Source organism: Anolis sagrei, chromosome X (assembly GCF_037176765.1).
Source record: "Anolis sagrei isolate rAnoSag1 chromosome X, rAnoSag1.mat, whole genome shotgun sequence".
Taxonomy (NCBI): domain Eukaryota; kingdom Metazoa; phylum Chordata; class Lepidosauria; order Squamata; family Dactyloidae; genus Anolis; species Anolis sagrei.
Window position 1 is genome coordinate 97,627,588 of NC_090034.1, and position 21,331 is coordinate 97,648,918.

The window sequence follows — 21,331 nt, forward strand, 5'->3', positions numbered from 1 at the left end:
TGACCCATAAACAGGAATATAATTTTAATGCTTTATAGCAAATCAAAGAAGACAATATAGATATATTAAATAATTATAATTGTTTATATGCAGACTGATATATACACATTACTTGACTCTATACATACTTAAGCAATCCCTTGTTGTCCGAGTAAGATTGTCTTCGAAGTGTGATGATAATTCCTTGGGTTAGTAGGCATCTTGTGGCCAAATTTGGCAGCAATTTGTCCAGTGGTTTTTGAGTTATGTTAATCCCACAAACGAACATTACATTTTTATTTATATAGATAGTTAAGTCGTCATCTTCTGAAACATTGTCATAACTCCCCAAGCCTAGAATTCCTGGGTGAGAGAGACCCACAGTGCTGAGTAAAATGGCAGCAACAGCTTTACTTCTCCCCCCTGAGGACACACAATACCTAAAGCAGAGTGTTCTGCTTCTCACTTCACTGAGGAGACTTTCACTTTCACTTTCTATGTCTCCCTCTATGCCTCAGTTGATGGGGCTGCCCACACTTCTCTGGTCACCTTTACCACTCCGCGCCAGTACGCTGCATATCACTATGTCTTATTTTCGGGGTATGGCTTATATTGTGCAAATGCTTGGAAATCCTGCTACAGCTTATTTTATGGATATGTCTTATTTTAGGGGAAACACGGTAGATGTCGGTCTGTCTGTTTGTACCACAAAGGCTGTTGCTAGTGAAGTGGCCGTCTATGATATCACTTGGAAAAAGGTGACATGTATGATGGGGAGTAAGGGACACAATGAGAGCTCCTCTCAGAGCTAGTTGTTGTTGTTCATTCGTTCAGTCGTCTCCGACTCTTCGTGACCTCATGGACCAGCCCACGCCAGAGTTCCCTGTCGGCCGTCACCACCCCCAGCTCCTTCAAGGTCAGTCCAGTCACTTCAAGGATGCCATCCATCCATCTTGCCCTTGGTCGGACCCTCTTCCTTTTGCCTTCCACTTTCCCCAGTATAATTGTCGTCTCTAGGCTTTGCTGTCTCCTCATGATGTGGCCAAAGTACTTCAACTTTGTCTCTAGTATCCTTCCCTCCAGTGAGCTAGAGACAGGAGAAAAGGGATGAGAAGGAAGGAAGGAGAGGGAGAGGGAGAGGGAAGGGAAAGGAAAGCAGAAATGGTATGAGGGGTGGAAGGAAAGAAAAAGAAAGAAGGGATGAAAGTGGGGGTAGAGAGAAAGAGAGAAAGAAAGATGTTAGGAGTGGGACTTGAGTTGCAGATGGATAAGAGGAAGTTAGGAAGAAATTTAGGTTTAGGACATGTTCCCCAAATATGGGATGGATGAGGAAAGAATATTGAAAGAGGATAGAGACAATAAATGAAAGGAAAAATGGAATGGGCAACTAAGGAAAATTTCCTGTTTCCAAAATTAATGGGAAAACTGGGGGAAGAGAAATAATTCCCCTTATCAACAACATCATCATCATCAACAACAAAACAAGATATCTGTGTAATTTAGGCTGATTCCACACAGCCATCTAAGCCTGGTCAGGAGGTTGATTACAGGGACCTGGTTCCATGCAGAGCACCTACACGGCACCACAGGAACTAGCTGGAAGCTGGACAGTGGCCACAAAGATCCATTGATTGCAGATCAGTCCAATGCAAGAAATATATTGTTGTTATATTTTATATTTCAAGATTTACATATTCTTTAGGTACAGTGATAAAAACAGTAGAGAGGATTATAGTACGGGGTATTTTTTAAGTAAGGTAAGTTTTGTTGTAGACACTAGTAGTTCGCGCGCATACTGCAACGAGCGCGTGCGTGGTGTACCGGCATGCCTCGGGAACAACTGTGCTCAATTTCCGCTCTGAAGCTAACCTGTACAGTTCTGTTCTGTGTTTTAAAAATGTTTAAGACTATCAACTCACCCTCCGCATGTGAGGTTTGCTCAGTGATATGGTTTTTGTCAGCAAGGAACCTGCCTGCTGCAGAAATTCATTGACAGATTTGTGAAGTGTACGGTGATACTGTTATGAGTGAAAGCAAAGTGCGTAAGTGGGTACAACAATTCAAAGATGGCTGTGACAACATCCATGATGAGGACCGCTCTGGTCGCCCTTCTTTGATTACAGACGATTTGGTGGCTTTTGGTGGCGGCAAGTTTTTATGAAGAGGGTATTTTAAAATTGGTTCAGAGGTATAAGTGTTTGAACAAACTTGGCAACTATGTCGAAAAATAGAGTGAAGTATGTACTTTCTGAAAATAAATTTACTTTTTTGAAATAAACTTTCGTTGTGTACTTATGTTCAAATGGACCTTACTTAAAAATACCCCTCGTATTTTAGTAGGAAAGCACATATCTTGGTCTGCAGTGAATCATGGACTTCATCACTCTCTTCATGGAGCTGAAAACAAAAGCTGTGGTATTTAACATCTGTAAGGAAGTTATGGCTGTAGACAATGAGCCCTTTGGGTCAGCGTGGGATGACGGAGAACTGGTAGAAGGGTGGGACAGTGATCAAGCCGCTTTCCAGAGGAGTTAGGTCAATGTCTTCAGGGGGATAGTGGGCTTCAGATGGAAACTCTGGAGGATGGTGGTGAAGAAGAGGAAAAGCTCCATGCGGGCCAAAGATTCACCCAGACAGATCCGCTTCCCTGCAAACAAATCAGGAGAATCATCAGGAGGAAATGACATAGAGAGATTTCTCTCAAATGTCTTCTAATGAAGACTTAGGTGGTTTCTTTACTGTATAAGCATCCTGCCTTGCTCCAATAAACCAAAGGATTCTATGGGCTTTCTCTCATGACCAGCAATGAACTTCAAGCAGATTCTATCAATAACCTCACTTTTCTGGCCATGACTAACTGACTGCAAAATCGGCACCACAACTTTGATTGCTTTGCAGCAACATCTCTTGATGGACGTCTTTGTGAGATCTTATGGTCCAATATATGAGAGATGAGAAAATGTTGGGAAAGCAATTTTAGGGGTCAGAAGTATATGAGAGAACTATACCTGAGGAGAATGGGACAAAGGCATCATTCTTCTTGAAACGGCCATTCTCATCCAGGAAATTCTCTGGGTCAAAAGCAAAGGGTCTTTTAAACATTGTGGGGTCATGAAGGACACTGCTGAGAACAGGGTAGATTTCTGTCCCCTGTAGAAAAAAGAAACAGGGTCGTGGAGGGAGAGTCAATGTTTCAGGAGTGTCACCAGGATGTTTTAGAGCAGAGCATGGTTTGTCATGAATACCATTTAAATGTTTATTGTAAAGGACAGCACTTTACCCTTTCCTGATGGTTTGAGTATCATGAGTAAGGCAACACTATGACAGAACTATCCTATCTGTTAAATGTTTTTCAAACTCCTTAAGAGACACCAAAACTAAACAAGATCGATTGGCAAATTTTACGCTGTATGAAGACATGCTGTGTTGCTAAATGATACTTGCAGATGACCTTGGAGGAAGGGGGATGGAATCCATAAAAACGGATTGCCTTATCAGAACAACATATTGCTAGAGGTTACTTGCAATCCTTATTGCTAATACCTTTGGGATAAGGTATCCTCTGAATTCAGTGTCACGGATAACCCTGTGGGCCACATCCATGGGAAGGAGATCACTGCATCTCTGTATTTCATGGATGAAATTGTTTATATGCAGACTGATATATACACATATATATTACTGTAAAGGACCTGCTATTCCTAGTTAATCATTTTTATTATCACAGAGGGCATGTAGATTTGCACAGAGGGCATGTAGGTTTGTCTTCCTGAAGGGAAAAACCTGCTTAGCTTTCTTGAACCCTTGCAATAAAATCATGTCTGGCAATTGAGATCACCAGCACCAACAGCCAGACGGAATGGCACTCCTTGAATATATAAGTAGAAGTGGAAATTGCCCTAACCATTGGATAGGAACGGTAAAGGTTTCACTGTGACATTAAGTCTAGTCATGTCTGACTCTAGTGGGTGGTGTTCATCTCCATTTCTAAGCCAAAGAGCCAGCGTTGTCTGTAGACTCCTTCTAGATCATGTGGCTGGCATAACTGCATGTAGCGCCATTTACCTTCCCACTGTCTATTGATCTACTCATATTTGTATATTTTCAAACTGCAAAAGCTGGTGCTAACAGCAGGAGCTCACCCTGTTCCCCAGATCTGAACCGCTGACCAAAAGGTCAGCAAGTTCAGCAGCTCATTGCTTTAACCCGGAGAATGAGATGGAGAATGACCCAGGAACGGCCAAGACGATGAAACGGATGAGGATTGGAATGAGAGGATATCGCTATTTTAAAATTGTTATTGCACTTTTTTGTCTAAATGCACTTAATTGTTTTTGCTTTTTGAATGTATGTATTGATGGCATCGAATTGTGCCGATATGTAGACCGCCCTGAGTCGCCTTCGGGCTGATATGGGCAGGATATAAATAATTAAATAAATAACCCACTGTGCACTGGGTTGTATAGCATTGTAAAAATGCAACAAATTTATTTGAAAGGTGGACACTCTTATTAATTGCACATGCTTATGCTCAAAATGATTTTGTTGTTGTTGGCGGTGGGGGTGGTACACCAACAAAATATTCATGTATGGTCACCATGTATTTCTATGCACAGCATTTCAATGTACTGTCAAAGGCTTTCATAGCTGGAATCACTGTGTTGTTGTAGTTTTTTCAGGCTATATGGCCATGTTCTAGAAGCATTCTCTCCTGACATTTTGCCTGCATCCATGGCAAGCATCCTCAGAGGTTGTGAAGTCTGGGACAAAACATCAGGAGAGAATGCTTCTAGAACATGGCCACATAACCAAAAAAAACCTACAGCAACCTACAGCATTTCATTTTTGATTCATTCCAACATAGATGTCCAGCAGATGAAGAGATACTTCAAGTGAAGCTCAACTGTCAATAGTGAAACCCACAGACGAGATGCAAACCCACATCTTTTGGAAACCAGGAATCCATGGCCAACAGATGTATAATTTTTGAATGCTTTATAGCATTTGATAAAGATATCAAATAATTGCTTGCATACAGAATTGTAACTGATGATGTTGAAAAACTAGGGACCTCATAAGAAAATAAATAAAAGACTTTATTATTAATTGCTTTCCTTTCGAACAGTGTTTCTCAAATTCTCCTCTTCTGGATGTTTTGGACTTCAGCTCTCACAATTCCCAAGATTTGGTAAGCTGGCTGTGATTTCTGGGAACTGGAGTCCAAAACACTTGCAGGAGTACAGTTTGAAGAACACTGCTTTAGAAGATCCTTTAGATTGCTCTTGTAGTTATGGATCGTGCCTTTGACAAGAAAATGAATGTGGAAACAGATACCAATAGTCATGGAGTCAGTACTAAGTAGGAGAGAAGAACAGAGAAGTAAATAATGAGAATGTAACCTATTAACAGGTACATTATGAACTATAGTAGCCTAGAATTCACTTTAATGATAACAATCATACTCATGGAAGATATTTTAATATGGTAATATTCCCCTATTTTTTTTTATTGGCTGTGAACACTCATACTGGAGTGCAAAAAGTCTAGCCATGATGTAATGTGATGCAGATGCAAATAGCGATGACTGTTCTATTCCTTCTCATAAGGAAATGTATAAATTTCTAGCTGCTGTTAGGTTGGGGTTCTACTAGCCTTGGGAAATATCCCTTTGCTCTTTTCTTCTGTGCAGAGAATTAGATCTCCACTCTGATGTATATTTCATTGGGATGAGCTTGCTGGGCCAAAAAACCACAGGTGATATTCAGCATCAAAAGGGGCAGCTTCCCTAAAGTTTGTGATCTATCAGAAAAATGGTAGCAGAGATAGAAATAAAATGAGAAAATGTCAAAAATATAGGGATAGAATGGTACCAAAAAGTCCCTGAAAGTTTGAACGTCTCTCTCCCCATATGTGTGTGTGTGTGCTTGTCTGTCTGTACCACAAAGGCTATTGCTAGATGAAGTGACTGTCTGTGACGTCACTGGACTGGCTGTTGCTAGATCAAGTGGACCTCCATAATGTCACTGGAAAAGAAAACTAGCATGCATTTGAGGGGAAGGGAGGAAGGAAGGAACCAGGAAGAGAGCCTTGGAAACATGACTAAATTGGCCCTCTCAGAGCAGGAGATGGGAGGAAGGGAGGGAAGAGAGAAAGAATAGAAAGGAAAAAAAGGGGAAAAAAGAAAAGGAAGGGGAAGGGGAAGGAAGGAAAAGGAAAAGGAAAAGGAGAGAAGGAAGGAACAGAAATGAAAGTGGAAGAGGTACGAAGAGAGGGAAGGAAAGAAAGATACAGAAGAGATGAAAGCAAAGGAGCAGCAGGGTCTTTGACACGTGTGAATACAGGGTATATACTAATATAGATAGATAGATAGATAGATAGATAGATAGATAGATAGATAGACAGATAGACAGAAAGACAGTTAGACAGTTAGACAGACAGACAGACAGACAGACAGACAGACAGACAGACAGAAATGGGGGGATTCTAGAATTGGAGTTGAGTTAGAGTTGCACTGGTTAATTGGAGTTGCACTGGAGAACACATGTTTGGGCATTTGTAGGTCCTCCAATGGATAGTTTCTCTCAGATTAAAAATGTGTGTTATTCACAATGTTCCCCCTTTCACAGGAGTCCTGCGCCCCTCACCCCTGTGAAAATGAAACATCTACAGGCTGTGTTTGAGGTATTATCAGTGGTCCTTACTGTAAAGGACCTGCTATCCCATGAAAAAGGGGGTCCAAAGCAAATGCTCAAGGTATTGTTTATATGTTTTATATTTCAAGATGTACACATTCCTTAGGTACAGAAATTAAAAACAGAGAAGATGGGATGACAGGCTTTTAGACTCAAAGTATATGTCTTAGTCCACAACGAATCATGAACTTCACTTTTCATGTGGCAAAAAACAGAATATGGGGTACGACTGAGAAGTTGTGGGATTCAGCCTCTGTAAGAATTGTAACCTACACAGGCAGCACAGGAACCAGCTGGAAGCTAGACAGTGGCCACAAAGATCCACTGACTGCAGATCAATCTAATTCAAAGAATATATTGTTGTTACATTTTATATCTCAAGATTTACCCCATTCTTTTGGTACAGAGATCAATAGAGAGAAGAGAACATGACAGTCTTTCAGGCTCAAAGCATATGTCTTGGTCTGAAGTGAATCACAAGTTTCCTCCTTCTCTACACAGAGTATTCAGCAGAAAACAGATTATGGGGTCTCCACGAAAGAGCTGTGGGATTCAGCAAGTGTAAGAGATGAATGGCTGTAGACAATGAGCCCTTTGGGTCAGCGTGGGATGACAGAGAACTGGTACAAGGGTGGGACAGTGACTAAGCCGCTTTCCAGAGGAGTGAGGTCAATGTCTTCAGGGGGGATAATGGGCTTCAGGAGGAAGTTCTGCAGGATGGTGGTGAAGAAGAGGAAGAGCTCCATGCGAGCCAAGGATTCACCCAGACAGATCCGCTTCCCTGCAAGCAAAAAAATAAAAAATAAAAAATAAAAAAAATAAAAAAGCAGAATCATCTGGAGGAAAGGACATAAACAGCTTATTTTGAGATTTCTTCTGCTGAAGCTTTTGATGAGGTCTTTGCTATATAGACACCCTGACTCACTAGTAAAAACCTAAGGTTTTTTCTATGGATTTTCTTTCATAATGAGCAATTGCACCTCAAGCAAGTTTTTGCTCATGTCTTCACTTTTTTTCTGGGTCTTTTCTGGCCATGCCTAACTGTCCAAAGATTATTTGCAAATTCATAACTCTTGATACTGGGATTTAATACTACATCTAAACTCTAGATTTTATAACTTCTGTAATTAGTACCACACTGTGGTTGCCTTCAAGCAGCACCTCCTAAAAACTTCTCAGTGGATGATTAGGTATTAGAAAACACTAGAAAAACAATTTTGTGTTCAGTAACCTTGGTGAGATCAATCCTGAATTTTTGAAATCTTGACAATTTTGAGTTTTTTCTGCACAAACGTTTTCTGCACAAAGAATTTCAGGGCAAAAAATAATATCACTGCTGGAAACAATTATTTTCTGGAGAGAAAAATGCTTTTTTTGGCCAAATATGTTTTCATCTGCACTATTTTCTGTGCCAGGAACTACTATGGAAAATACTGTTTACTGTATGAAAACATGTGAAAAGTAGTATAGAGAAGTCCTAAACTGCAATTAGTATTTAAAAACTGCACAATTTTTAAATTGGAAAGAAAAAACCCTTCAATTATTTGTTACTTTCTTTAAGAAAGAAATTAGCAAATAATTACATCTCAGTTATTGATACTGTCAGTGAAAGCTGGGAAGACTCGAGAATGCTTAGAAACTACTTAGAAACAGTATAAATACTCAAGGTACAAAAATAACAATGTAAAGATCTTCATAATATAAAACCTTTGGTTCGACTGTGTGCAGTAGGTGAGTACTACAGGAAGATAGGCTGCTTTTTGTGAGAGATCAAGGACACTCATGATCATAGGAATAGGAGCTCCTGGCATCACAGTGGGTTAAACCCCTATGCTGGCAGGACTGAAGACCAACAGGTCGCAGGTTCAAACCTGGGGAGAGCGCTGATGAGCTCCCTCTATCAGCTCCAGCTCCTCATGTGGGGACATGAGAAAAGCCTCCCACAAGGATGTTAAAACATCACAACATCCGGGTGTCCCCTGAGGAACGTCCTTGCAGACAGCCAGTTCTCTCACACCAGAAGCGACTTGCAGTTTCTCAAAGTGCTTCTGACACAACCAAAATAAAATAAAATAAATAAATCATAGGAATAAAAGCCAGGCATGTGAAGAAACACCAAACATGTTGGGAGTTCTGCTTCTCATTTGCAAAATGTGGGAAAGGACTGTACCTGAGGAAAATGGGACAAAGGCATCGTTCTTCTTGAAACGCCCATTCTCATCCAGGAAATTCTCTGGGTCGAAAGCAAAGGGTCTTTTAAACATTTTTGGGTCATGAAGGACACTGCTGAGAACAGGGTAGATTTCTGTCCCCTGCGGAAAATATAAATAGGGTTGTGGTGGGAAATTCAAAGTTACAGGAATGGCATCAGGACATTTTAGAGCACAGTCTGGTCTGTCACCCATTGGTTGCCATGAATACTATTTAAACGTTCAATGTAATCAATCAACAACATTTACCTTCTCTTTCTTGCAATCACAGTCTTTTGTACTTTAGTGGTGACATAGCTTGTGAATTCAGTACAACTTATGTGATCCAGATTTGGTAGACAAGTTTGAACTCTGAAACATATCTTACCAGTTCTCCTCTGAAACATGTCTTACCAGAAAGAGCATCATTCTGGGCAGCTAAATCAGGAAATCCCAATTGGATGGTCCCCCATGAGGGTCTGCCTCCAGGGGAAAACCAAGAGTGGTCAACTTGGAAGTCCCTGAACACACTTGGAGTGGGCAGATCAAAAGACAACCTGGCAAAATTGAAGCATCTAAAAGAATCCTCCACCTTGTGCAACTGTGGAGTAGAACAAACAGGTCCACACCTGTATGCTTGTCCACAATGCCCTGCTTCATGTACAGAGGAGGAATTGTTTAAAGCTACAGACAATGTAGTTGCTGTTGCTCAGTTTTGATCAGTTTTGATCAAAAATTATTTAGACACTTGTGCTCCTCATATTTTGATCAGTTTTATACTTATGTATGCAATGTTTTTGAGATGAAATCAATCAATCATTGGCTCAGCAAGTAGGATGGCTGATGTTGAAATCCAGGACACATGTGTAGTTGCAAACTTTGTTATTAGCTGCAACCAATAAATAACTTTTGTTATCCAAAATGTTCTCTGTGTATCATTGTGAATGGTGCCTACAATGCTCACACAACATCCAGAACTAGACAATGTCTGTGCTGGTACGGCTGTACCAGGAGCTTCAATTTCCTTTTCTTCCTTTGAGTGTTTGCGTGTATTCCGTGTTCCATGCATTTTGCAATAAGGTGGCTTCCATTGGTTTGCAATTATAGGGCCAATGACCCATCAATCATCATTAGGTTCTTTAGTTCCGCCCCTTTCCCCAAGGTTCAGGAGGGAAAGGCCATTTTGGTTCAGTCTTACAGTTGAAAGCTTAGCTACAGGACGTGAATCAGCTCCACCTGTAGAGAAGCTTCGTTTCTTATGAAATTCTGGGGGGAAACGGTCCCAAATCTCTGACTGGGGAATTTACAGCCTCAAAGCTTTAAGGAAAAGCCTTTAAAGGAAACAGTTTACAGCGCAACCCTTGTTGGGGTTAAAGAAACAAACCTACAACATTTGTGGAGAAAATCCAAAGGACTCCAGCTGGAGAATCTAAAAAGCCTTGGCTGCTAGGTCTACTTGGGACCCAAGAAGCAGTTTGGAGCCAGGAGTAGGGCCCACACCAGCAAAGTTTAGAAAGTAGATAGCTCAAGGAGGGGTTAAAAAGAGTTTTCCTCTTAAAGAAAAGAAAGAGTTCACAAAGCCAGTTGCCTGTCCCTTGTGGACAAGATTAAGAAAGCCAGCAGTTGATTCAAAGCCTTGAAGTATTTGTTTGACTTGTTGAAGATCTGAGAAGTATTTGTTTGTTGAAGACCTAAGCAATAATAAAGGACCTTGTTAAACTTTTCAAGTTTCTAAAGGCTTTGTATAGGAAAATCCTTAGGGCCTCTTAGCTGAAGCACCCCGGCTTCCCGCTGGGCACAAAGAGCACATTCTGTTCAAAAGCCAATTGCTATAGGCCCAGTGCATGACAGCACAATGTCCATAGGCATTTCCAAATATACTTAGGGATGGCTTTGGGAGAAATGAAGCATTGAATAAAAAATATATCAGCGTTTCAGAACAGCATATGGCTAAGGGTTACTTGCAATCCTTAATGCTTATACCTTAGGGATGAGGTATCCTCTGAATTCAGTGTCACGGATAACCCTGTGGGCCAAATCCATGGGAACGAGATCACTGCATCTCTGTATTTCGTGGATGACAGCATCCATGTATGGCATCTGGCTCCGGTCTTCAATGTTTGGGACACGATTGTTGCCAATCACTTTATCAATTTCTTCATGCACTTTTGCTGTCAAAAATATGGTAGCTGTGAATTAATCTCCAGATTAAGAATTCTGAATGGGAGCTCAGTTTCTAATGTTTATATAACTAAATGGAACATCTGTTTTCAGAGATAGCCAACCTCTGAATACCAGTGGAATCCTGAAATTTTATGTGAGGGCCTTTGCCCTAAAGGTTGAGGGGATAGTCAACTAGTTTTCCCCTTGTCATTCCCACCATTCCATACCTTGAACCCCAGGATGTTTCATTAGATACAGAAACCCATATCTTATGGTGGAGCTGACTGTCTCTGTTCCAGCGACAAACAGGTTCTGGATAGTGAGCTCTAAGTTCCTTTCATTAAATTCACTTGCTGGCTTGTTTTTTTCCTGAAATAGGAAAGAACAAAACATTGTGAGAACACTCCAGGAAGGCCCTTGATAGCAAGACTGGGAAAGTGTGTTCTGTTTTGAGGGTGAAAGAGACTGGACAAGTTACATACTTCCTTCCCAGTCACTCAAATCCTAGAATTCCAGAGCTGGAAGGTATCCTAACATCCATCTAGCCCACCAACCCTTTACTACAGAAGAATATACAACTAAAGCATATTTAAAAGATGCCAATCCAACCACTTTTAATAGACTTTTTAAAGCAGAAGAATCTACCACTCTTCCAGGTAGCCCGTTCTACTGTGGAGTAGTTCTTATGGGGAAGAAGTTCTTCCTAATGTTTTGATAGAATCTCTTTAAGATGAGAAACAGAATGTAGTTCCATTTCATTTTGTACTTGAAATGCAAACTAGGAATGATATTGGCTGTTAGCAGCAGTTCCAGACATTGCAAAATGACCAGTCTTGATTAAAACTATTGCCCTTTTCTCTTTGCATAAAATATTATAGATATGATCATAATGCATTTTGATTTCCTGGCCTAATGTTCCTTATCAAAGACACACCCAGCAGTATAAATGGCAGAGTTCTGAGAAATGTATTGGGATCATCTTCTGTCTTGATCAGTATGAAACCACTGGTGGCCTCAGAGCGAGGTAGGAATCTTGATGCCTTACAAGTGTTTGGAACTAAAACGCCTAAACCCATAGACATGTGTCAGGGAGAAGAAAAGAATTGTAATTTGGATGACATCAAGTTGCCTGGAGTTAGGAGATCTTCAAGTCATTAAAATTTTATTACGGTCTAGAGAACCAAGCTGCTCAATGACAAAAGGTGCACAACTGCAAACAGACCAACAAACCTATAAGAGCAACTGAACACAGGATGGCGTGCAATGCAGGATGACACAAACAAGGGCAAGAACACTACAAATAGATACAAGTCATGTTTCAGCCGGAGTCCAACACGGGAAGTTGTCTTATCTTGTCTTAACCTGGTTACCTCAGAGAGAAACTTGTCAACAGCCAAGGGCACATGGGGGAAATTGTCACCTAGTAAAAACTTTACCGGGAATTGGCTTGAATTACTAGGTACGTTTCTCGGCAGTGGTTTAATAACATGTAGCCAAGCCTGCTTATAAAATCTGCAGGACAATAAGGTGTGATACATACATTCAACATCCTGGTTATTAGACAGACAAAGTCTTGCCCATGGGACTCCTGCAAATCTACCTCAAAGCACTTCAATTAGGAACACATTGCGCCTTGCCTTAGAGAATACACAGTGATATTTGGCCACAGTCAAGTTCATAAGATAATTTGCTTATTGGAAAGGCCTAGCATAGTGTATACTCAGGGCACTTGGGGAACAAGAAACACATGAGCGAGAATGCGGCTCATAGAAGGCAATGGATTTAAGTGCCATGTCAAATGGATTTAAGTGCCATGTCAAAACTCAGATTAGATAAAAGGGATGAAGAAAGGTCAATAGAAGAGGCTTTTTAAAGAGTTAAGCTTGAATCAGTTGCTAGTGTAATAATCCTGGGCTAGATGATGAATCAGACCTGAGCCCAGTCTAAAAACACTGATCAATATTTAAGGGCCCATCACCGAGCTCTTGTTGACAGGGGAATTTCCCCGGATTCTTCACGTCCTTTATGAAACACTCAAATACCTTTTCCATCTGGGTGAGGAAGCAATCGATAAAGTCCCGTTGGAAGTCAGAGTCAAAGTTCTCTCTGTTCTTCTTCACTTTCTTGGCAACAAAGAGCCTCAAATTTTCCAGGCTATCATAGACTTTGGCGGGGGGTCCTAGGAAATACTTCAGAAAGCTCACGTACATGTCATAGAACTACATGAGAAAACAAAACATGCTGAGTTGATGATCTGCCATATTACTCCCTGGCACCAGCATCATTTTCCTAGTTTTGCCTAGGACAATTTCTAGATAAGCTATGTATGCCTAGAAACATCTTTGAAGATTGTCATATTACTCCCTGGAATCAGTAGCATTTTCCTAGTTTTGCCCAGGAGAATTCCTACGTGAGCTAAGTACAATCAGAAACTTCTTTAGGTGGCATTCTGTTTCAGACTACTGTCCATGGAAGTGCTACATCTCATGCTCAAATCCCTTTTTGTATGGCAGGCAGAAAGCTATTTCCTTGCTTTAGTGCTTCACTCACTAAATTCCCACTGTCTGCTCCTGGGAAAGACTAATGTGCATTTGGAATTGCACTGTCTTCTCCTTTCAAGTAAACTAATGCTTCTCCATTATCTGAATCCCACTTCCCATCAATAAGGGACAGCTGCAAGAATCCCTTTCCAGGATTTTCCAGCTCTGTTTTTTAAATGAATATCTCATTGTGTCTCAACCAATTCAACATAGATGTGCAGCCAAAAGATGAAGTTTCTGGACTATAACAACTATTTTCAAAGTAGGTACCACACAATGAAAAAGAAAACAACATTTCAAAAACCAGAAAGATATTTTTTTCTCTCCAAATTTTGTTACATAGTATTATCCATGACTTTGATTTAAAATATTATCTTTAGGAATCTCTAGGTCCTCCAATGTAACTCTAGCATACCAGATCCATATGATATTTACGTGAATTTGGCTGATTGATCAATGTATCTGCATATAACATCATATTAGAAGACCTAAAGATTCCAAGACAGGCATCTCTCAGGTGCCCCAACCCAGAGAATGTGGAGGACTGGTGTTTTTAGGAGTTCTAAAGATCTTGGCTGCATATAAGAAAAAGGCAAATAAAATAAAGATTGCAGATACATTTATTTATTTATTTATGAATTCATTATATGCATACATAAATATTAAAAACATTTGTCTCAATAATACACTGTTTAAAACCATCTTGATAATCTGTGTCTAATCTAATTGGCCTGGTAAGGTATCACTGCTTTATTGCATTGTCCCGAAAGCTTGGTTCCACAGCCAAGTTTTTACCATTCTTTAGAAGGACAGGAAGGAGGGGCCCAATTTGTTCTCAGCAGGAGGGGAGTTCCATAGCTGGGGGGCAATCACCAAGAAGGCTCTGTCTCTCGTCCCCACCAATCATGCCTGTGACAATGGTAGGACGGAGAGCAGGGCCTCCTTGGATTCATAAGGTGAGATGCATTTGGAATTGTGCCTGGTAGCAAACTGGCAGCCAGTGGAGCTGGAGTAACATAGGAGTTATATGCTCCCTGTATGCCACCCTAGTTATTAACCTGGGTGCCTATCATTGGACTATTTGAAGCTTCTGAGCAGTCTTCAACTACAAGTCCATGTAGAGTGCATTGCAGTAGTCTATCCTGGATGTAACGAGAGCGTGGACCGCTATGGACCGCTATGGCCAAGTCTGGCTTCCCAAGATACGAGCACAACTGGCGCACAAGTTTTAACTGTGCGAAAGCTCCCCTGGCCACTGCCGTAACCTGGGATTCCAGGCTCAGTGATGAGTCCAGGAGAACTCCCAAGCTGCAAACCTGTCCCTTCAAAGGGGAGTGTAACCCCGTCCAGCATTTAATCAATCAGTCAAATGCATGAACAGAATATACAAGAATATATGCTAGTATTATGGCTAGCTCAACTTTTCTGAGGTGGAAATATTTCCTTTAGACACTACAGGTGGCATCAAGATCCTCCTTCATTGATGTAATAGTCAGAAGAAGAGGTATGGGTTACCTGAGCCCAGCTTGAGCTTGACTCCCGGAACAAGGTGTTAATCATCTCCATGAGGGACCGGAATTCCTTGTCCTCATAGTCAAAGCGATCCCCAAAAACAATGGAGCAAATGATGTTGGAGACAGCCTGGCTGAGGAAGTAGGTGATTCTACATGTTTCATTCAGTGCTATATTCAACTGCTTCACATGGGTAGACTTGTGCCAACAAGGTAGGCATACTCAGCAGTTGAATAAGACAAGGTTCTTATTAATTTTGGCTCTGCACCCCATGTGCTGCCAGTAAGTTTCCTCAGTATGTTATTGCATGCAGCTACTTTGTGCTTGGTGTTCATGCAGTGTTTCCTAAAGGTTATTGTTCGATCCAAGGTGATGCCAAGATATTTAGAATGGGGACAGTGTTCAAGCTCTCAGCCTTCCCAGGTAACTTACAATTTCCTGTTGGCTTCATGGTTACGTAGGTGGAAAGCACACACTTGTGTCTTGGCAAGGTTAGGCTCCAGGTGCTTATCTTTGCAGTAGCTGGAGAGATCTTCCAAGGCATTAGTAAGTTGGTTTTTGACAGTTTCAAAGTCTTTTGCTTTTTTTGTTAGGCCAAGGTTATCAGCATATATGTGAGTGGTGGCTGTGCTGATCATTAGTCTTTACTAATGATCAGCACAGCCACCACTCACATATATGCTGATAACATCTTTATGTTAAACAAGGTCGGTGCCTCTATAAAGGTGTATCTGCTCTTCAGCAGGATAGGTCACTGACTAATAATGCTCACAAGGCACAATAAAGAAGAATGCAGAGCCCTCCCCATTTTTGGAGAGAACTTTTGCAAATTTGATTACACTATGTAATGCAATTTTTGTTCCTACATAATAAATGCCATTTTCTAATTGGTTCAAACATAAAACATGGAAAAGGTTTATTAAACTGCAGCATGTTTTGCAATAGTTTTTCAATGAATATCTCATTGAGTGTCAACCAATTCAACATAGATGTGCAGCCACAAAGGCAAAGTTTCTGTAGGGTAACAACTACTTTCAAAGTACGTACCACACAATTAAAAAGCAAATCACATTTTAAAAACCAGGATTTTTTTTCAAATATTGTTACATAGTATTATCTATTGCTTTGATTTAAAATGTTTTCTTTAGGAATCTCTAGGTCCTCCAGTGTAATTTCAACATGCCAGATCCATATAATCTTTATGTGTCTTTGACTCATTGATCAATGTATCTGCATGTAACATCAAACTTGTAAAACCTATAGAGTCCAAGAGAGGCATTCTCTCAGTTGCCCCAATCCAGAGAATATGGAGGATCATGTATTTAGGAATTCTGAAGATCTTAGCTGCATATAAGAAAAAGGCAAATAAACCAATGATTGCAGATATATTGAACAATCAGTCAAATGCATGTAAGGAACATACAAGTCTCCTATGGTAGTATTATAGCTCAACATTTCTGTGGTGGAAATATTTCCTTTAGGTAGTAGCAGGTGGCACCAAGATATTCCTTCATTGATAATAACAGACAGAAGAAGAGGTATGGGTTACCTGAGCCCAGCTTGAGCTCATCTCCCGGAACAAGACATTAATCATCTCCATGAGGGACCGGAATTCCTTGTCCTCGTAGTCAAAACGGTTCCCAAAAACAATGGAGCAAATGACGTTGGAGACAGCCTGGCTGAGGAAGTAGGTGGGGTCAAAGGGCTTCTCTGAAGTACAAGGACAGAGAGTAAAGAAGGATTTCCTAGAAAAAGTCTCATACAACTTGATATTTGAAATGAATGTGCCTTGTAGTCCAATATATCTGGAAGGTTGGCATCAGGATAAGGAAAGTTGGGTTAGACCAGTGGTTCTCAACCTGGGGTCCCCAGATGTTTTTGGTCTTCAACTCCCAGAAATCCTAACAGCTGGTAAACTGGCTGGGATTTCTGGGAGTTGTAGACCAGAAACATCTGGGGACCCCAGGTTGAGAACCACTGGGCTAGACAATATCTTGCAAGACATGTGGAACCATGGAACGGTTTTCATGGGTTTCATGACTCCCATGGCTTACTTAGCAAACCTGGAGGTGCCTAAACACCAAAGAGTTTTCACATTGGCAAGATGCCATGCCCTTCCATCGGCAGTACTGGAGGGGAGATACCGGAAGACCCCTGCCCAGGAGAAACTTTGCCCGTGTGAGTCTGGCTACATTGAAACAACTGAACATGTGCTCCTCCAATGTGTATTCTATAGAGACATTAGAGCTAATTTCATCACTCCATGGCTTTTAAAACATCCAGGGCGCACTGAAAGATATTACATCTCCCGGTTGCTCTCGGACTCTTGCTCTGTGACAACCTACGGTGTTGCCAAGTTCTGTGCAGCAGCAATTAACATTAGAAGGCTGATGACCGACTCCACCAGGCAACTTCCTGCCGGGAATATAGTTAGAATGATTTGTAATAACTGAAATGCTGTAAATGCTCCCCTTTCATCCCTTTTTAGAGCTTCCCAGTTGTCTGATATTTGTTATTAGCCGCCCCCCTGTTTTAGATTCATACATGAACTTTAAACTGTAAGTTTAGTCTGCTTTTTAATCTGTCTCTTTTATAACATGTTTTTAATCTGCTTTTTATCTGACCTACTTGGGAACTGCGATTCCCTTCCTTGGGCACCTGTGCCCCATTTTATACTGTGCTGGTCAAAGACCGTAATAAATCATTGATTGATTGATTGATTGATTGATTGATTGATGGAATGGTTGTCATGGGTTTCAATTCCAGCCCCTTCCCTAGTGGTGATAGTTTCACCAGTATCTAAGGATGCATCCACACTGGCACTAAAATCAAGTTCCAAGCCATCTCAAGGTCAGGTCGACCACAAAATGTACATCCTCGATGAGAGCTGCAGTGTACTTCCAGATGGAAAGAACATATTAAAAAATCTCACTAGAAATTCCAGAGTAAGCCACAAAATCCACTGCAATAATCAGTGTATATTCCATTCAGATCAGAAACCCAAGACCAAAATCCGTTTCATTTAGTCTGCCTGTTCTTTTTTCAAAATTCCTCCCCCGGCATCCACCCCAAATTTGGGCATCACCTTCAAAAATGATTTGTATGCACCATCCCTATGTATTCAACAGTGTGGGGAATATGTAAGGATAGTAAAGCCACTGCAAGCGATAGGGTTCTCTTCTCTTAACTATTAAGGTGATGCAGACTGATATTTTCCCTCTCCTTTAATAAGCTATCACCCAATAGATTTCCATTAGGGCTCGGCGGTTTTGTTCGTTAATTTCGTAATTCGTTATTAATTCGTTATTTTTTTGATAACGAAGCGATATTGAACCATTCAGGAGCAACTAAAAAATGAAACAAATTTTTCCAATTCGTTTCGTAATTGTTTCGTAATTGTTTCGTAATTGTTTCGTTATTATTTCCGCATGTCAGGTGCAAGTTTTAGGGTTGCTGTTTGTTTTCTCAGTGAAAAAATATATAATTATAACACCAACAGTCAACAACAGAGGGAGAGGGAAGCTTCAGAAGTTCCCCCTGTCCCATTTGGAAGTTTTTTTAGCGTATTGCGCGATCGCGTCCGCCATTAACGAATCGATTCATAATCAATTCGTTATTGTTTCGAAATTGTTTGGAAATTTCCAAAATTTCGTAAATATCGAACTTTTTAAAAGAAAAATTTCGGAATTCTTTTAAATAACGAAACGCAAAACCCCCCTAAAAACGAATTGAATTTAGAAACAAATTTTTCCGTGGTAGGACAGCCCTAATTTCCATGGCTGAGCAAAGGTTTGATGCTTGGCTTTCCACTGACTTACAATATCATAACTACAGTCATTAACATTTATTGTTTTTGCATTATTGCAGTAACTGAAATCCTTCTGTTAGAATTGCTGCTTTAACTTGCCCCACTTTAATAGGACAGGGCTGTATGTGTCCTTGTTCATCACTCAACTCACCCTTAGTCTTCCTGAATTCCTCCAGGAGGAACTGGACCTCTTCTTGGATCCGCTCTTCAATTGATTTTTTCCCCATTCCGAAATCCCTCAGGACGCCAACGGAGAATCGCCGAAGTTGCTTCCAACGCTCTCCTTCGGAAAAGACCACCCCTGCAAGAAAAAGGAAAGAAATGAAGAGGCCCATGAGAAGCAGCAGAAAATGGGGACCATGATAGCAAAGCTGATAGGAATAGCTTACCATGTCCTTCAAAGGACCGTTCCAGGGTAGGGTTGGTGGCCCTTCCACTGAATTCATCTGCCTTGTCTACCAGAGCCTCCTTCACGGCATCATGTCCACACAAGACCACAATGGGCTTTGTTCCAAAATAGACAGTGAACACGGGACCATATCTTTCACTCAGCTGTGTGGGAATATATTATGTAAGGACAATCTTGTTATGAGGTTGGCAGATCTTTTGTAATGGTGTTCTTTGAAATTGTTCTGTCCAATAACTCAAGATCTCTTATAATGACATTCTTTCAAATTGTTATATCTGGGGGGCTCAATTGTGCAAGAACAAGCAGGCTCTGAGTCCTCCAACAGAAGGGGACAGAGTGGAGGAGGTCTCTCTAGTTTATGATCAAATCAATCCAGAGGCTTCCCTGATTCATTTAAAAGGCTTTATGTTTGAACAGAGCAGGGGTCAAATGGTGTCCCTTAAATCTCTTGGTACAAGGCATTGCCATCATTAAAATCCTCCCCAGGTATTTTTTTCCCCATTTAAAGTGGAAGAGACCTAAGTCCAAGCACACATCAATGAACAAATCTATAACAAAGATGCTCCTTTCCCTATATGTGTGTGTTTGTGTGCCTGCCTAGACCTACTTAAATATTTATTTATTTCCATCATTTCTACCCCATCCTTCTCAACCTCCAAAAGGGGTTCTTAGGACAGCTTATATTTGGTACAATTTGATGCCATTAAATATAACAAAGCAATATAGCAACAATTAAAACAATAAATAGAACATTAATTAAAACAATAAAAACAGTATTAACCGCCGTATCACCATTCCAGTCAAATTCCATATCCAAAGCACCATTTATGCCTGCTGTCCAAATGCCAGAACCACGACTCCAATTTCTTCCTAAAAGACAGGAGGGATGAAGCTGATCTTACCTCGTTGGGAAGCAAGTTCTGCAGGTGGGGGGCTACAGCCGAGAAGGCCCTGTCTCTCATTTCCACCAGACTTATTTGCGACGCTGGCGGGAACGAGAGCAGAGTCTCCCTGGATGATCTTAAACTGCAAGGCGGGCGGTAGAGGGAGATGTATTCAGACAAGTAAGCTAGGCCAGAACCGTAGAGCTTTAAAGGTCAAAACCAGCACTTTGAATTATGTTCGGAAGTGGATCAGCAGCCCATGGAGCTGACACAACAAGGGGGTGGTGTGCTCCCTGTATGTTGCTCCAGTTTGCAATATGGCTGCAGCCCGTTGGATTAGTTGAAGTTTCTGAACAGTCTTCAAAGGCAGCCACACGTAGACTAGAAGCCCAAGAAAACACTCTCATGAACATTAAAACAAATCAGCTTGTAAGCGATCCTGGATTGCATCTGCATACTGTCATTTCAAATATATGTAGATTATACAGTCTACAAGCAAACAAAAGGATCATGGGGAGAAGAGGTGGTGCATGAAAATATCTCAGTTGGAAGAAGGTCTGGAAAATCCCCCAAAATTAGAGAAAAGCTCATGATTACGTGGAAGGAATTGCAAGGAAACAAGGATTCCTGCAAGATCTATTGCAAAGGAAAGGTTGGAAGAGGTTTCAGGAGGCAGTCAGCACTTTGCAAATGTTGATTGCCTCCTCAGATTTGCCTCTATCCCAAATATGCCCCATTATGTTTCCAATTGACAGTCACTCACCTTGAGTAGAGATTTTAAGATTTCTGATGACTTGATCTGTAGGAAATTCCCAATCAGAGGCAAAGGAGTGGGTCCTGGAGGAAGCCTCCCCTTGCTCGATAATTTCCTCTTATATGATACAATGGCAAGGCAAGACAGGTAGAAGACAAGGAAAAGGGTGACTGCTCCGAATAGCTCCATGGTGGAGTTTGCACACCTTATGCTCCTTTACCCAGAATGTGTCCAGTCCGTGTATTTAAATTGGTCTGGATTGGGCCCCGCCTTCTTTCTTACATAACCATGTTACACTCAGGTGTGGGATGATTATTCAAGATTAATAATTTATTTCCTAGTTAATTGTTTTTATCATCACAGAGGACATGTAGAATTTTACACTTCTTGAACCCTTGTAA

At 40.9% G+C, this 21,331-nt stretch overlaps 2 protein-coding genes across 2 annotated transcripts; both read right to left on the reverse strand.

The window, feature by feature from the left end:
• Window positions 1–1,890: 1,890 nt before the first annotated feature.
• On the reverse strand, window positions 1,891–3,613 carry LOC132780096 (putative inactive cytochrome P450 2G1). Its single transcript, XM_067460901.1, has 3 exons — window positions 3,523–3,613; window positions 2,988–3,129; window positions 1,891–2,626 (listed from the first exon to the last, which is right to left on the reverse strand). The coding sequence occupies exons 1-3, from the start codon at window positions 3,580–3,582 to the stop codon at window positions 2,511–2,513; spliced, it is 318 nt and encodes a 105-aa protein (XP_067317002.1). The 5' UTR covers window positions 3,583–3,613; the 3' UTR covers window positions 1,891–2,510.
• A 3,326-nt stretch (window positions 3,614–6,939) lies between these two features.
• Window positions 6,940–21,150, reverse strand: LOC137094917 (cytochrome P450 2G1-like). Its single transcript, XM_067460910.1, has 9 exons — window positions 20,940–21,150; window positions 19,273–19,435; window positions 19,035–19,184; window positions 16,625–16,785; window positions 13,066–13,242; window positions 11,251–11,392; window positions 10,844–11,031; window positions 8,842–8,983; window positions 6,940–7,452 (listed from the first exon to the last, which is right to left on the reverse strand). The coding sequence occupies exons 1-9, from the start codon at window positions 21,117–21,119 to the stop codon at window positions 7,271–7,273; spliced, it is 1,485 nt and encodes a 494-aa protein (XP_067317011.1). The 5' UTR covers window positions 21,120–21,150; the 3' UTR covers window positions 6,940–7,270.
• Between the last annotated feature and the right edge of the window lie 181 nt (window positions 21,151–21,331).